The sequence below is a fragment of the Apium graveolens genome, unplaced genomic scaffold, assembly GCF_009905375.1.
Source record: "Apium graveolens cultivar Ventura unplaced genomic scaffold, ASM990537v1 ctg4882, whole genome shotgun sequence".
Classification (NCBI taxonomy): domain Eukaryota; kingdom Viridiplantae; phylum Streptophyta; class Magnoliopsida; order Apiales; family Apiaceae; genus Apium; species Apium graveolens.
Genome location: NW_027418728.1, coordinates 6,424 through 23,932, shown reverse-complemented (window position 1 = coordinate 23,932; position 17,509 = coordinate 6,424). Strand labels below are relative to the sequence as shown.

Below are 17,509 nucleotides of genomic sequence, written 5' to 3'. Positions count from 1 at the left end.
CTATTATAAAAAATAACAACTGTAGTTGACAAATAACAAATTTAAATTATTTACATTTATAGTTTATATAATTTTTTTGACCAAAAACTGGACCCAACATTATGTCGGTTTTGTAAATCACAAGGAGTTATGAAATACTTATTAGTTGAATGTAACTACATTGCATCAAATTTTCTTATGTATTTATGGGATTATGTGATAAATTAATGGAATATTATGTGTTATTAAAGTTTTTTTTTCATAGAAGAGATGTGAGAATAATTCTGTTTTAAAATAGTTAACTTTGTTGATTAAAAATATTAACACATTGCATAAGTAAATTTTGTTTTGAGAGATATGACCAATAGATTATATCTTGATTAAGCTAATATGGAATGGTGAGTTGGTTATTAGTTCCAATTAAAACAGCATATTTTCTAGTAAACAAATTAAATAATTAAAAAAATATCAAGTAAAGTGTAATTATTTAATTATGAACTTAACAAAGTATATATCTCAGAAATCATTGTTGGTAAATTAGCAAAGAGAATACCCTTCTATCATTAAATAATTTGTAAATTTTTATTAGATCTCAAACTACCGTTCTTTTTGACTTAAAAATTAACCCACTAAAAGAAATATTGTCTAGAAGCCTTTTATCTAAATACACGGGTTGTTGATTCAATATCTAAATGGGAGGCCCTGGTGCAACAAAATTATTTGGCAAATCTACAGCAGGCCCTGCATTAAATAAAGAAAGACTAGTACCAACACTTGCTATCACGGTAAATGCCTGAGATATCAGTGGCTGAACCTCCTGCACCTGATTAGCACCATTTGCTGCATTTTCCCGCTCTGCTCCCCCGTGCCTCTCCAATGGTATACGCTCAAATACCGCATTGGCAAAAGTAGCCACCATCAAAATAACTGCACCTTTGGCAATCAGCGGACCTACCACTTTTCCCCCAAGAACCTGCCCTTGTCCTCCTGATAAAAAGATCGATAGGCTCCCGAATCTTGGTGGAGCCGGGGGAGGAAGCACTGTCCCAGTAATCGAAATAATCTCAAAAGCACCTGGCAGTGTAATAACGCCCCCAGACAAGGAAGAAGAAGCATGTTGGTGGATGATAACATTCCAAACTGTCCCCTTCCCATTAAAGATACACACACCACTGCCTCTCTGCATTGCATATATGTTAAGGGTCTCCATTATGTCAGCGCCCGATGAAATTTCAAGAACGTGCGCCTCGAGAACATTGGAGCTCTCACAATTATGGACAACAGGAGTCTTAGGCTTGTTTTTGGAGCCACGAGGACGGCCTCGTGGACAACTTTTTGGGAAAAAACCGCCACCCCCCCCGTAGAGTTGTTGTTCTGGGGATTGGTGTTGTTCAGGGGATTGGTTTCAAAATCAGAGTGGTGCGGTTCATGAGGTGGGAGTAACTGTTGAACCATTTGGGAAGAGTCTTGGCTTTGGTTGTTATCGCCTTCCATCTGTAAATGTAACATAAAACTCTAGATCATTACTCATTTACTATATCACAACATGTTGGTAGTGCCTTATATTTATATGATTTAAAATACAACTTTGATTTAAAACCGATTAGGCAATAATTATGGATTTCAAAATTATTTTATGTAGATATTAATAAGATATTGGAGTAAATTAATGACTAAATTAAAAACTAAAATCCAATAGATTTTGACTAGTTTTTATTTTCTTTGATTTGTATGTCACGGGTCTGTTACAAATATATCAACTCACTAAATTGCTACTCAGATATGGATTTTGCATATATTTACCTAGTGGCATACTGCTAGTGGCTTGACTATTAGTTACTAGGTTTTTTAGCACGTGGGATATAAATATGATTATTAGTTGCTAATTTTCTCGCACGTACACGGACAAACTCTAGTTGCATAATTAGGAGGCGCGTACCATACGCGTATCATGTTTTTTAATTGCTAGTTATTTAGTGAAATAATCTTTTAACACGTGATATGCACATATATTATATTGTTAATTTGTGCGGCAAACATTTATTTTTTAGGATAATAAGCACTGTAAAGATCAATGACATTATTCTAAATAATTGGATTTTATTCTCTTACGGTGGACATGATTATTAGTTGCTAATTTCCTAGCACGTGAGTTGCACGGACAAACTCTAGTTGCATAATTATGTGGCGCGTACCATACCTGTATCATGATTGTTAATTGCTAGTTATTTTTAGGGAAGTAATCTTTTAGCAGGTGACATGCACATATATTATATTGTTAATTTGTGCGAAAAATATTTATTTTTTAGGACAATAAGCACCGCAAATATCAATGACATTATTCAAAATAATTGGTTTTTATTATCTTACGGTGCCTGTGTACATTATGAAGATTTGATTATTACTGATTAGCTAATTACACAGTGAAAAAATAAGTGATCAGGTGAATGAAGATATTGATCATAAATATCAAATGTAAATGGGAGGATTTTTATTATATAAATTCATAAAGTAAATTAGGATTTGATTGACTTATTAACACTAGAGGTAGCGCATATGGCGATTAACATTAAAAATTAAGGGCATTTTTAGTTATATTAACGAAGGTGTATTTAATTAGGATTATAACATATATTTTTGAATATTAAAAATTTGTGGCTGTTTGAAAGACTTTTAAAACATTCATTAAATTTGTCATATCTGGATAATTTTTTTTTGATTTTTATTGAAATATTATTGTATTCACATTTCAGAGACAATCAATTACTCCATCCGTTCCGCTAGGTTCGTAACGTTTGAAACAAAAAATCGGCACATATTTAAAGGTTCTTATTTACTATAGTTCTGTAACTTGTTTTTAATTTTTTTTTCAATAAAAGTTTAAGCATTAAACTTTTATTCAGAAAAAGAAAATTTTAAATATGAGTTATAAAATGATACTAGATAAAAGTATTAAAATGTATGTCGATACTCCATTTCAAATGTTAATAATCTAGTGAGACGAAGTAAGTAATATTTTATAAATTTTTAAAGTCGATGATATTCAAATTTATTTCATAAGCTTTATAAAAATTTTGGATTGTAATGAAATTTTTATGAAGTTTTCTAGAAGATTATGGTAAATTCATGATATTTTAAAATATGTTACAAAAATTTATAAATTAGATAAAACACATTGAAATCATTATATAACTGGACCAAGACATTAAGCCACGCTTCACTGGACCAAGACATTAAGCCATGCTTCAGGGCGGGACTATACAAATATTTTTAAGAAATTAATAAATATTTTATTATTAAATATGATAGCATTTACTTATATACGTGCTCCATTGAAAATAAAATAAATATTTTATAATTACAATAATAAATACATGCGAAAATACATTAATATATAAAAATTATAGGTTGTTTGGTTGTACTCATGATTATTAATTTCGGAAATTAAAACTATTTGGTTTAATTATTGATATGTGATTTATCGTGCGATTTTTAACAAATCGAATGATTTATCGGTAATTTAGCAACCCGGTAAAATATTGGACGAGTTTCTTAGCGATTTATTGATGATTTTTGAAAAATTGGCCGATTTATATAATGGGCGGATTTCTATAATGGGCTTATACTTGTCTTTTGCTAATGTATGTAAAATTTATTATTACCCATATAGCATATATTGTGCTCCACTATATTTCTTGACTACATAAAAAATACTTAAATATAAACTTGGAGTAACATACTTTTAACCAAATAATATGAAATGAACCACTAAGTCTAGTAGCATCCGTAATTCTTTCTTAAACAAAATGATACACTCTGAACTCATAAAAACAATCAAACAATTAACACAAATTTAAAGGCTTAACAAAATGAGTAGCCGAAAAATTACAATAACATGAAAAATAAAGTTTGAAATTGTAATAGAAAATTATTTTTGAAGTCAAACGATTCGCATTTATGTATATAATATAAGATTATTTACTTACTTTTTACATTGCCAAACTTGTTAGTCAAGACTTTACTCAATTAAATATTAAATATTTAACTTGTTAGTCAAGACTTCTATTAATTATTTTTCTTATAAATTACAAAAATTTTAAAGAAAAGAATATTACGAACGATAATAATATAATTAGAAGAATATATGTAACTGTAATTTTTAATATTAACTAATTCAGAAAATTAAGAAAATTAGAAAAAAAAAAATAAGATTGAGGAACATCAAATAAACTCTTTGGTCTTCCATCTTCTCCCCTATATATATTAATTTACCACCTATACCTATATTGAAGGTGAAAACTAGCTTGAGGATTATTATTTATGGTTAAGATTTTTGGGGTAAGATTAGGGCTAAAACTTAATTTTTTTTAATTTTTTGAATAATTCATGGGTAATCTCACGAGTGAACTAGTCATGTATGTCAAGTGTTGTGATTTTTAAAGTTCATTTGCAATGCTTTAATTGTAATATGTATTGATTAATCTTTTTAAAAAATTCCTTGAAGGATCCAACAGGAATGAAATACACATGTGTGTAAATATTATGATTTCTACTACTCATTTGCAAATATTTTAATATAATTTTTTTTTGAATAATAGTTTGTATTGATTATTTATAATTTTTGGTGATCCAATTGTAATATTTAATATTAATATATATTAATTATATGTACAAAAAAGTGTGATTGGTAAAGCACATTTGAATTGAATTTACAATGAAAAATCGATTATAATGATTCACATAATAAAGTTTGATAAATTTTTTTTTTCATAATTTTGATAATTTCCTAAAAAATTTAAAACCAGGCTTATATGTGCAAAAAATTAAAATGATGACCAAAGTCTTAACTTACCACAAGTTGATGGTAAATAGAAGATATGGTTGAAAATTATAGTTTACAAAAAAATTGAAATTGGGCCTAAAGTTAAATATTCAATATTGAAGTCAAAACTTATAACCTACCTCATGCAGGAAACCATAATTCTATAAAAAATTTAAAATGAGGGCTCTAATCCAAAATTTCAAAATGAGCATCTAAATTTAAAAAGTTAAAAATGACGATAATTGATATTTAGGAAATATAAGTCAAGCATAGTAGAAAAATTTGTAATTAGTATTTATAAAGCTATAGTTTTCTCCCAGGGATTTTCATTTTCATTTTACAACTTTTCATCTTCTTCCTCTGCTACTTGCACATCTGTTTCATTTTTCACATGTTTACGTAAAAAATTTCTTCCCTTCATTACTTTTCTTAGTTTGTTGTAGATCATTTTTCAATTTTAAAATGAACTTAGGTATTCATTAATACTAACCATTTATATTCATGTTATGTAAATTGTAGGTACTGGACAATGACATGAGATAACAAATAATTTTAGGTTCTTAGAATGTTTAGGTTGGGACCAAGAGACCTCTCAAATACTTATTTTCTCATGGTAGTTCTTTCTCAAAGACTTGCTATTGTAATTAAGAAGGGAGGAACAAGCACACTTGGAGAGCTATGAAGAGTTGTATGGAAAAAGCTACTCTAAATGAATTTAAATTCACTAATGAAGGCAAAAAGACAACGTTGTGATCAAAGATTATGACATAAAAGAATGCATGCTAGGACAAAGATATAAGAAATGCTAAAATAATGAAGACTCTGAAGATGATTAATTAAGTTTTAAAAAAATCTTCTAGATATATTTTTTAGGTTGTCATTGTTAGTATTTGTGCCCTACACATAACCCTATTATATTTTGTTTATGATATTTGGATTATTAGTATTTATGTTCAATCGATTATTCTTTCATAGTTTATTATATCTTAATTTACTGCGATATAAATATTAGATTAATAAATGTCCTTTTAATATGATATGAATTCTATATCTCTAAGTACGTGACTAGTATTATATCCTAAATATCCCTAGTCGACTGTTATTATTATGGGACAATAATAATACATTAAGACTAGTGTGTTTATTGACTGATAATCACATCTTATTGATCATACGTATAGTGATAGTAAAATGGAAAACACGGGTAGATGTAAATATACATGGTGTTGGAGAGACCAAATGTGAGATTTTACATGTGTGTTGATAAGTAATTCTCACAGTGATAATGATGTAATCGTCCTTCGACTTGAAATCATTATATTTCTATATGATGATTAATATACTCTGATATTACATTAAAAGTTGCCTTTGACCGCGTAATGATGAAATTAGACTTTAGATGTATAATAAATCATATGAGAAATATGAATGATCTAGAAATGATTTAACCTTCCTATTTGGAGTAATATTATTGGTCTCTTGTGCGAGCTAGACTATGAAATGCGTGACGCCGCGCTCAAATGTTGATTTGGAATGGTAGTCTACTAATTGATCATGGAACCCGCGATTAAACCATGAAGAGGATGACACATAACATGCCTTGAGTTTAATCTATAATATATATTTAGATGGATTATATTATATTGTACATTATTCACGAAAGGTTTAATCAATCACCGATTTAATTATTATTACTTGCGTAGCAATGATATATTTCTGGATGCCACTTATTATTTATAATTTTAATATGAGATATTTAATAATTTGCCAACATAATAATAACCTATAGGGTCGACCCAAAAAGAAAGTTTGGAGGAATATTTAATTTAAACTCAAATTTGAATTAAATATGAATTTTTTATTATTTAATTTTAATTAAGTTGGAATTAATTAATAGATTAAATGAAATTTAAATTTATTATTATTAAATTAGAAATTTAGTTATTGGATAATTAAGTGAGACTTAATTAGACAATAAATTAGAATTTAATATTTAATATGACTACATTGTTGGATTAGGGTTATAACTCATTTTTTTTTCTCTCATATATAATCTCTTTTAGGGATGAATTAGGTAACTACGTTTTTATAACAAAACCCTAGTAGCAGAGGGAGAGAGAGAAGAAGAACGAGTTCAATTTCCGGTGCTAGTACACGCCTCCTCTGTACCGGATTTCGTGTGGATACCTATACGGCGTACATCGTTAAGGCGAGATACGTGGTGTTGGGTTGAAGTAATGATCTCTTTTTGACAACCATAATCATAAAACACTTTAAGGTAAATATCTCATCAACAAATTAAATATTTTTTCGTATGGATCATGCGGTGGGTTTCAGTTTTTATATGTTTTTACGGTTTTATTTATTGTTCCGTTGTATTTTATATCCCGAAACCCAACAATGGTATCATAGCTACTTGCGAAAGGTTTTAATTCGTTTATGTGTTTACTGATTTTGATGATAATATCATGTATACATTCTGTCATGACTATATGTTTGCGATTTGTATATTATGCATGTGTTGATAATCTTCCATGATAGATATTATGATATTATGCATGTGTTAATGATTAGCCATGATAAATATGATGATATTATATATGTTGATGATCTTCCATGATCTATATGAAGATATTATGCATGTGTTGATGATCTGAGATGACTTTTATTATGATTAATTATGTATGGACACAATAGGGGACTGGAACATACTGTATGTATATGATACAATGATACAGACATGAAGAATCAAGCAGAAAGTTTCTGTTTTGATTATGATGTTTTTTTCAAATTTTCAGCGGAGTTTGTTCTGTAAAATAGTGTTTCATATATGTTCCACTTGATATGATTAATTAGATTAATAATAATAAGTATATAATAAATTATATTAATATATGTTATTTAGGCATGGTGGATGGTTATGATCTTTAGACATTAGATTAATGTTTTTTAATTATGGTTTTAGTTTTTAAATATGACTTGCATGTCGTTTTGATTCATGTAATATTAAATCTCGAATGTAACTCGAGTTCTACTTGTAAGTTCATTAGATTAGTCTTTTATATTTTATTTATGTAATGCACCTGAAGATTTGAAGACTAGAAAAAGGAGTCCATTGAATGTGATCCAAGAAAGCTATACAAGGAAGCAAATAAAGTAAGAAGACATATGATGTAATAGATAGTTGTATTTATTTACTTAACCACCTTAGATTGACCATGATCTTGATCATGAGCTTGATTAAGATCACATAGGATGGGGCCATAACCTACCAAATTTATTTTATTGCACTTTACATATATCATGTGATGAATGAATCTATAGAGTAGTTAGAATGATGTATGCTTAATTAGATTAACAATGTATGTATATATTAGATAATTCACCCATGCAATGCCTGCTAAAGAAGATAAAATTTGTCATGATTCAAGATTTTAAAATTTAACAAACGAACATGAGATTCTTGTATTTTAGAAATACATAATAAAAATAAGAATTTTCTTTATTTCTGATATGGGGCAATTTTGTCAAAAGCGGGTACATTGAACTTGTAAGGTTGTGGGTTTTAAGAGAGACCATTGTGACTCCCTCTCTACTGGGAAATCAAACCATTGACGAATATTGATTTGAAGTATATTATTCAAGGAGCAATTGATAATCTCTTTATGATGGGATCATGATCATTTTAATATTTACAAAACCCTAAAGCTCATATTAAGTTGTTCACATGCCTTCCAATATGTCCAACGCGTTAACCCCTACATCGATAAGGAGTGGGTTCGCAAGAGCGAAGTACTCTCATCTATAGTGGGAGATGCGGTGAAGTATATTAATACTTTCTGACTATTATGTTTGACTTAACTAAGTTACCACAATAGGATTATGAACTTAGAGGCATGGAGTTTGGCGAGATCTATTAGATAAATATGAACAAATGTTGTTCCATCGAACTCTCCAAGAGTTATATAGTTGATATAATTAACAAATACTGTTTATCTTATTGAATCATGTTTTAGGAGTAAAGCCAAAGCTGAACTAAAATGTTGTGAAATTTGGATCTTGGCTCACCAGAAAGGATATTGAAGATTTTCTTTCCGAATTAATAGTTAGGGCTATTTATTTAATAAAAATAGTAGGAGATATATATTTTGAATATATATAATAATCAATTGAATATAATCTATTGAGCATCTGTAGACTAATTCATTTTATGTATTTTAATATTAGAGATATCAAAAGGCCAAACAACTCAAACAACTTCTCCGTGTGGCCAGTCCTTGAGAAAGACAAGCTGACATGAACAAACTTCCTTGATTGGAAAAGGAACCGGAGGATAGTCCTCAGGAAGGAGTGAAAGTTCCATATCATTAATGTTCCTCGTCCTGAACCTCTTCCTGAAGGTGCAACACATGTTCAACAGGCTGCTTATCAAAAGCATATAGATGCTGACATGTATGTCACCTATTTGATGCTAGCGACTATGGGTCCTGAGCTTCAGAAACAATATGAGCATATAATGCTTATATCATGATTGATCACCTTAAATGTATGTTTGAAGAACGGGCTCGTCAAGAGAGATTTGATACAAGCAAAGCTTTGTATGCATGCAAACAGGGTGATCATGATTTGGTTGGATCGCATATTTTGAAGATGATTTAATATATGGAGTACCTTGCTACTATGGGTTCTAAGATTGGGACGGAAGCCTAGATAGATCTGAACTTACAATCTTTGAACAACCACTGTGCTCAATTTTTAATGAATTACAACATGAATGTGAGACAAGATACCTACCAAATTGTTGGCTATATTGGAAACTGCCGAGACCAACATTCAGACGGTGTCCCCTGCTCCCATAATGACGGTGATCAAAGAGAGAGACAAAGGGAAAGGTAAATGGAAATGCAAGAAGATGATGTGATCCCAATCTGATACTGCTCCCAAAACTTCTCCCAAATAGGCTTTGAAGCCTGGAGGCGGTATTGCAAAGGGCGATACTTGTCACTATTGCAAGAAACCGGGTCATTGGAAGAGAAACTATCATGCTTTTTTTGGAGGATCTGGAAAATAAGAAGGCTGACGGCGCTTCTGATTCAGGTATTTATGGTATAAAAGTTAACTTTTCTACTTCTAGTTCATTGGTATTAGATAATGGATATGGTTCTCAAATTTGTATAAATATGCAGGAACTGCAGGAAAGTAGGATATTGGTGAAGGGAGAAGTCGACCTACGTGTTGGAATAGAGTAAAGATTGCTACTTTAGGTGTAGGGACTTATCATTTATCATTACCCACCGGGCTTTTTTAGAACTAGATAACTGGTTTTACGTTCCTCGCGATTTGTAAAAATATTATTTCAGTTTCTTATTTGGATATGAAAGGTTTTATTTTTGATTAAGAAAAATGTTTTTCCTTTTTATTGAATAATGCTAGCTATGGGGTTGCACATTTGTATAATATTTATATGTTCTTGATCTTGATACTCATGTCTATAACATAAATAGTAATGATAATAAACTGCAATAAGAATGATAGACTCAAATCAAACATACCTCTGGCATTGTCATTTAGGCCACATAATGAGAAACGCATTTCTAAGTTACATAAAGATGGCTACCTCGTAAATTTGAATTAGGAATCATACGAAGAATGCAAAGCTTGTCTCATTGGAACATAGTTTACTCCTTCGAGAATGCCTCAATGGAACATATTTTCTGAGAGAAGAAATCGTACCTTGTTGGACTGGTACGATTGATGATGAGTCTAAAGGATCTTCCAATAAATTTCTAGGGTTATGCTCTGGAAATAACTACATATACACTAAATCGAGTTCTAACTAAATCGGTTAAAAAGACTACATATGAGATATAACTGAGAAACGTCATAGCATGTCATTTATGAAAGTATGGGGATGCAAAGCATTTGTGAAATGCTTGGTCTCTGACAAGCTAGGACCAAAATTAGATAAATGTTATTTTATGGGATATCATGAAGAAACGAAGGGTGTAGTTTATATAATTCTACTGAGAACCAAGTGTCTGTTGCTCGGACTGCTGTTTTTTAAATAGAGTTACTTTACAAGAAAAATAGTGGGAGGACTATAGATCTCGATGAAGATGTTCCTGCTCCGGAAACATAGGTTGTTCGTAGATCTAGTAGGGTTCGTCATGAGTGAGAGAGATATCACTTCTAGAAATTTGTCAATAGACATCGCTTATTAGCCGATGTCTATTTAAAATCCAAGCGATGCCTTTGTATGCGATGAGAAAGGTAGGTGCATTACACATCGCTTATTAGCCGATGTCTATACACAGTTTAGACATCGTTTTTCTTAACAATGTGATGTTTTTCTTCAATGTATACCTTCACTATAGTTTTAGTTATTCATTCATATGTCATGTATATCATTTTAAACTTATCACATATAAAGCAATATGATACATTAACATCGAAAAACTTGTTAAACTGATGTGTAACTTAACATATTACATCAGTCTTTTATCAGAAGCGATGTCGTACCTTTCATTTTTAATGAAACTGATGTCTTTGTGTGTGTTTAACATCAGTTCTTTCAAAATGTGATATCTATATTGTTTTACATCAGTCATTTCTTGTGAGCTGATATATGTGCCTGCTTATGACATCAGTTTATTGTATGAAATATCTTATTTGACTACATTTTACATCAGTTATTTTGTTCATGAAGTGATGTTTGTTTATTTTTTTATTCATGAATCCCCTGTTTCAATCAAATGCCCAAAACCCAAACAAGAGTCATCCAAAAACATACCAACTGCCATTTTACCATTCCAAAACTAACCAAACCAAAACAAACATACATTCATTGATTTACCATAGATTATACCAATTACGTACATATATCCACCACCAAACAAACTTCATAATCCAAACAAACTACATAACTGCAAAAGCAAGTACTAGACATCCACCATCGATCATTTACATAGTTCATCCCAAACAGAAATACATCTGCTAAACCAGCTGAAGCTCTTCTAAAATTTAACAGTTGCTAAACCAGCTAAAGCTCTATATAAATTAAACATGAGTTGAGATGAAACCTCGGCAGCAGCAAATCTCATCTTTGCTTCATCTAGCTCTTTCTGTGATCCCCTGGACGATACCCATATAGACTGCAACAGAAGTTTTTTTTTAAAAAAACATGAGCTTTACTAGACTATTCACAATGTAAACATATCAGCCATTCCAAATATTGCATAGTGGAAACCTAACCAGAACACAGTCATAGGCAAAGGCTCTGCAGAATCAACCATGTTGTACTCGATAGCAACAGATTTGCGGTGTGTCTCTACTATTCCTGCCACAGCCATAGAAATGGCTGAGAGAACGAGTCCAACTCCTATTCTTTGGAGGTGTGTGACTCTAGTGGGAATCCCTTTGAACTTTCGGAGAATTGGAACACAGACACGATCATATATTGGGATCAATATAAACATAAACACTAGTGGAATGCCAGGGATTGAAGATCCAGGGACTTGAAAACCAAGAAGATTTCTGTCCATCGTATTACTCTGTTGAATGCTGAAAGTTTGGAGTTGAGCCAAACATGTATTCATGAAGATAGTGCTTAAAATTATCGAGAGCATCCGAATTAAAATTTTTGTTTCCTCGACTTGTGTCACAGTACACATTTTCCAGGGTGCCGGATTGTTAACAGTAGATGAATCTGTAGTCACAATAACTGCTGTGTGATCCAAGAACCTGCAATATAGAGAGATTAAATTTTCCGAACACTAAGAATCTCCACTAGCTAGCTAAGATGAATAAGAGTAGGCACCTGAATTGATTTGTTCTGTGAAGAGTCTCAGATTGTTTATCATGAACCTCGTGGAATCCTACTGCATTCTCTGGCAGTGAAAGATTACAGTTTCTAATTGCAGCCACAAATACCTAGTTTTAGAAAAAAGCATTTGAAGTCATGAATTAGCCCCATCAAAATAATGGACATCAAAGTATATCTATCTGCAATTACAATGACCATGCATACATCCTGTGTAATTGTACAAAATGGTGCACACCTGCATTATTCGACTGAGTGGGCTTCCTTTTGGGACATTGTTCCTGTAGAGTGATCTTCCCATGCACAGGAACAAGATTGCGATTGCTACTGCAAAAGTAGACACCCCAAATCCCCAGTTCCAGCCTTCATTTTCACTAATCCAGACCAAGAAAGTGACACCAAAGATAGCCCCAGTAACAACAAAAAATAGGAACCAGTTAAAGAAACTAGAAAGGGTATTAGACTCTTCAGGGTCTGACTCATCAAACTGGTCTGCTCCCAAGGAAGGAAGCGCCGCTTTTAGTCCACCAGCCCCAAATGCGACTAATATAGGCCAGTATATAGATCCGCAGCTTGGCTACTATCTGCAGCCTCACATTGATTTATTAGTAATATCTTAAGCATCTCAAATATTTGCAGAATTTTGAAGGATCCAGTGTAGACTATATGTATACAATTGATTAGAGAACTCTTAGAATGTAACTTATCATACAATTATTGTATCATTCAACTCAGATGTTCATATTTCTATGTTATGCAAACAGCTAGATCAAATATGAAGATTCCAAAAAGATTATGATATAGGGGAGAGTCTACCTGTATGGAAAGGACAACAACAATTATTAAGATCTCCTCGGAACATCCAAGCTCATCTGAAGCTAAGATCATTTTTGAGAACATTGGTTCCTACATAAAGTTAAATATTCTGAGTACTAGAAATCCTGAAATTAGTATAAATTATATTTACTATATGGCTAGGTAGGTGGTTTTGCACTTGGATAACAGAGAGAAGATATACTGCAACATACTAATGGAATTTCAGCTATTGGAAACCAGCTGGTGAAGTAAGTCTTGGCATCATCATCAATTACAGAGGAAACAAGACTTGTTCTCTGAATCTCTGGAATCCCCTCTGTAGACAATTCATTGACGTAATACTCCTCTGTGTAGAGCCTAATATCGTATATAGCTCAAATTAATATTATTCATAAAGTCTTGCTCTCCAGCAAAATCAAAACAAAAACTTAATAAATTTACGAACAAGAACTCATGCAGTGATATTTGAGAAGAATGCCGAAGATGAATTATAATAAATTCAACCATCCATTTTCAATAACAAAAACACCAAGAGGTGGAACTTGGACATAATTGCAATAAAAAACAACAGAGATATCCAGTGCCAGAGATAAGCTCAAAAAGTAGAAAGATAAGACATGCATATACCTATGAAAGTGTAATATCAAAAATCATGAGTTATCGAGCTGTTAAAACCTAGAATGATCAATCAAAGCTGAAATTACATATAATAAACACCTACCGACTAGTATTTTATTCATTAAGTCCAGTTGGATGATATAAAGGGAGAAATATTCAAGACTCGGCCTACACAGGTAACCCCTAATTCAAACCAGGAGAGATGCTATGGAAGATATTCACCCATCAATTTATGAAAATATCAACTCATATCACGCCCTGTTTTTCAAGATCTAATTCACTTCAAACTGTGCACACAGTAGGCAGAATTTGGACACAGTATCACACCTAAACCATTAAAATCTTCTTGATATTTAGAATAGATAATAATAATAGGCACAACTTCTAAAAAGAAAATATTGTCAATAAAATGAGAACTTCTCAGTTCAGCACCTATAACATTTTCCAGGACGTACTCTTCCTGCCCTTCCAACTCTTTGCCTAGTTGATGCTTTTGATATTGGTGCTACTATCAAATTTTCAACATCTGTAATCTGCAAAGTTGTGATCAGAGTTATGTTAAAAATCAAAGACATGCTACATATTTAAATAAAATTTCATATATGATATATCACAACCCGAAACTGGAGATTACTCTAAGCAAATTTGTAACCAAAAGAAAACCTATTGCCCAAATGCAATATACTACATTTGACTCTTAATGGCCATGTAGCATCTTTTCGACACTGATACAACTGAATTATTCTGCCTAGGAAACTAAGAATATCTGAATACATGATTTTAAGATTATAATATGAATTAGTAACACAGACTAAACCACAAATATATTTACAAACAACACAAACACAGATATATAACAAGCACTTGTTATTACATGTAAATCCGTATTTTAACTACGCATACAACTACACATGCAACACTACACATTTCAATTCACATGCATACATACAACTACACAAAATGCAGCCCAAATGTAATAACCCCAATTTTTGGGAAATTTTGAAAACCCTTAGGAATAGTGTTTTGCTGAAGAGAAACCTTTTCATGCCACACTATGTAGGGGTTCTGATATGGATATTCTGAGATTTTATTAGTACTTTATATGGGATATAAGTGTATGTAAAGATCGTCAGAATCCAAATCCGAACACTTTGATTTTTCCCGGAAATCCAATAGATACGGAAAGAATTGAGTCTAAGGTAACAGGATAAAAGGATTTAAATTAAAGGATTATAATAGAGGATCATAAAAAGGAATATAATGTATTGAGAAAGGTTAAGGGAACCTAAGTAATAAGATCCCGGGTATGATCCCTCAAACGAATAAACGAAAACGAAAGTTAAGCGAACCGTATAACAGATCAGCGGTCATTAGGCAAACAATTAGGAAGTTAATCAAGGGATTAGAGAGGATGATGTCACCCAACCAATGAGAAGAGGACAAGGAGGGGAGGATGACATCATGAGGATGACACAAGCATGACATGGGAAGGAAGGAGATGTGGTGGCTTTTTAACCACACAAAATCAAGGTCAACTAGGTAATTTACTAAATCAAACACAAAAACAAATCAACCAAGCCAAGCAAATTCATTTTTCATCAAAATCAAAAAGAAAACCAAGGCATTGTTCTTCATGCTCTCGACTTTTACTATTGCAAAAGGGCAAGAAATTCAAAACTCAAGATCCAACCTCCTAAATTGGTGATGTTAATTCCCTAATCATCTTTATGCTTAGTTAGGGCTATATCATGAGTTTAAGCCATCAATTCCCTTCTCAATCTTCTCATTTAATCAATGAAGAGACAATGAATAGTGTTTTCAAGTTTTTAACTTGACATTTTTCTTGATTTCCTTGAAGATCCAAACATTCCTAAGACTTCTCAAGGCTTCTTAAGGCTTCCTAGCTCCTCCCACCACTTCGAGGAAGGTATATCATCTCCAAACCCTAGATTCCTATGTATTATAAGATGATTTTGATTAGTAGGGTGATATTGTAGCTTAGTGTTTGTGATTTAGAGTTTGGGATTGAAATGGTATGGAAATGAAATGGTAAATGTTGTTGTTTTGGTTAAGAGAATGTAGTATAGTTAAATTGAAGCTTAGGCATAAGTATGAATGTTAAATGAATTGGTTGGGGCTGATATGATGTGATAAGGATGGTGTTGGTTGTATGTTTGATTTGAGTTGAATTGGGTTGGTTTTGAATGGTTTTAAATTGGGAAATCGCGTAAACATAGCCGTCGTAACGTCCGATTTCTTTAGGACTGTTTTTTTGTGCATAACATTAGGACCCGAGAACCCCCCTGCTAGATTTGGACCATTTCCATGTCTAGATAGCTCGTGTTACGAGCTTTCGTTTTGATATGTAGTTCGTTCGATTCCGATGCACGGTTTAGGAGAAACGACCGTTTCAAGTAACGGCATTTCGCGAACGAAACTTTTTCCCCTCGCCTACTTTGAAACATAGGTTCAAGACCAAAAAGGGTTAATTAATGTATGAAACAATTATGGTAAGAGTGTTAGGCAGTTGGTAAGACACCTCGCGAAGGAATCGCCCTAAAACTCGTAAAGGTTAAATTATTAAAAATGGTGGAGCCGAGGGTACCCGAGTGACTTAAGAGAATCAATAAGCGCAAAACAAGCGTTAGAGTCTAAGTTAGTTAAAGTATAGATTTACAAGTGACTTTGGTTTTAATTCCAACTTACTTGTTGTTTATAGGTTACCAGACTCGTTCCGAGCCATTCGTAACCCCCAGTCGCTCAGGCAAGTTTTTATACCCGTTATACTGTTGTGGTGACTGTATATGTGTATATGCATTATCTTGGGATAGTGGCATGATTGTTATTAGCAAATTTTGCGATATATTGGAGCATGCTGATATGGTATATATGCATGTCTGTTTCGTAATCTGGTTATCTATCTGTTGATTTCAATGCTTATAGTTGCATAATACCTATGCTAGAAATAAGCAAGTAGTTGCGTATACCCTTAGTATAGGGGATAAAAGGTGAACATATTTCTAAACCGGGAGTCGATGTTCCCGAGTATATTATATATATATATTTATATATATATGGATATAGTTTTTGAAACTATTAATCGAATAAGGTTTATTCGATAAACTTATTTTATTTAATGAATATTATTATGAATATTCATTCGAGGGCTTATGACTTCTTTATTTTATTAAATGAATATTATTTGAATATTCATTCGAGGGCTTTAGACTCTTTATATTATTTATTGAATATTATTCCGAATATTATTCGAGGGCTTATGACTCTTTTATATTATTATTGGATATTACTTGGATATTCATTTGAGGACGTATGACTCCTTTATTTTATGAATATTATTTATAATATTCATTCAAGGTATTATGACTCCGCTTATTACTGCAATATAATTCTTTATTTTATTAAAGGAATAAAGTGTCAATAATCAAACTTATTTT

General features: G+C 31.8%; 1 protein-coding gene and 1 pseudogene across 1 annotated transcript; both read right to left on the bottom strand.

Annotated features, from left to right (window-relative positions):
- Positions 1 to 667: 667 nt before the first annotated feature.
- LOC141702332 (AT-hook motif nuclear-localized protein 29-like) lies at positions 668 to 10,393 on the bottom strand. The gene is made up of 2 exons (XM_074506033.1): positions 10,354 to 10,393; positions 668 to 1,353 (listed from the first exon to the last, which is right to left on the bottom strand). Exons 1-2 carry the CDS (start codon positions 10,391 to 10,393, stop codon positions 668 to 670), a joined length of 726 nt encoding a protein of 241 aa, XP_074362134.1.
- Positions 10,394 to 12,000: 1,607 nt separating this feature from the next.
- Positions 12,001 to 13,244, bottom strand: LOC141702331 (protein NRT1/ PTR FAMILY 4.5-like; annotated as a pseudogene).
- Positions 13,245 to 17,509: the final 4,265 nt, after the last annotated feature.

Bases quoted from the DNA above. Each gene is read 5' to 3' on its own strand.
- LOC141702332 (XM_074506033.1), bottom strand. From the start codon at position 10,393: ATGCGTTTCTCATTATGTGGCCTAAATGACAATGCCAGAG. The intron at 1,354-10,353 runs GTATGTTTGATT...ACCAATCCCCAG, and splicing joins CCTAAATGACAATGCCAGAG to AACAACAACTCTACGGGGGG.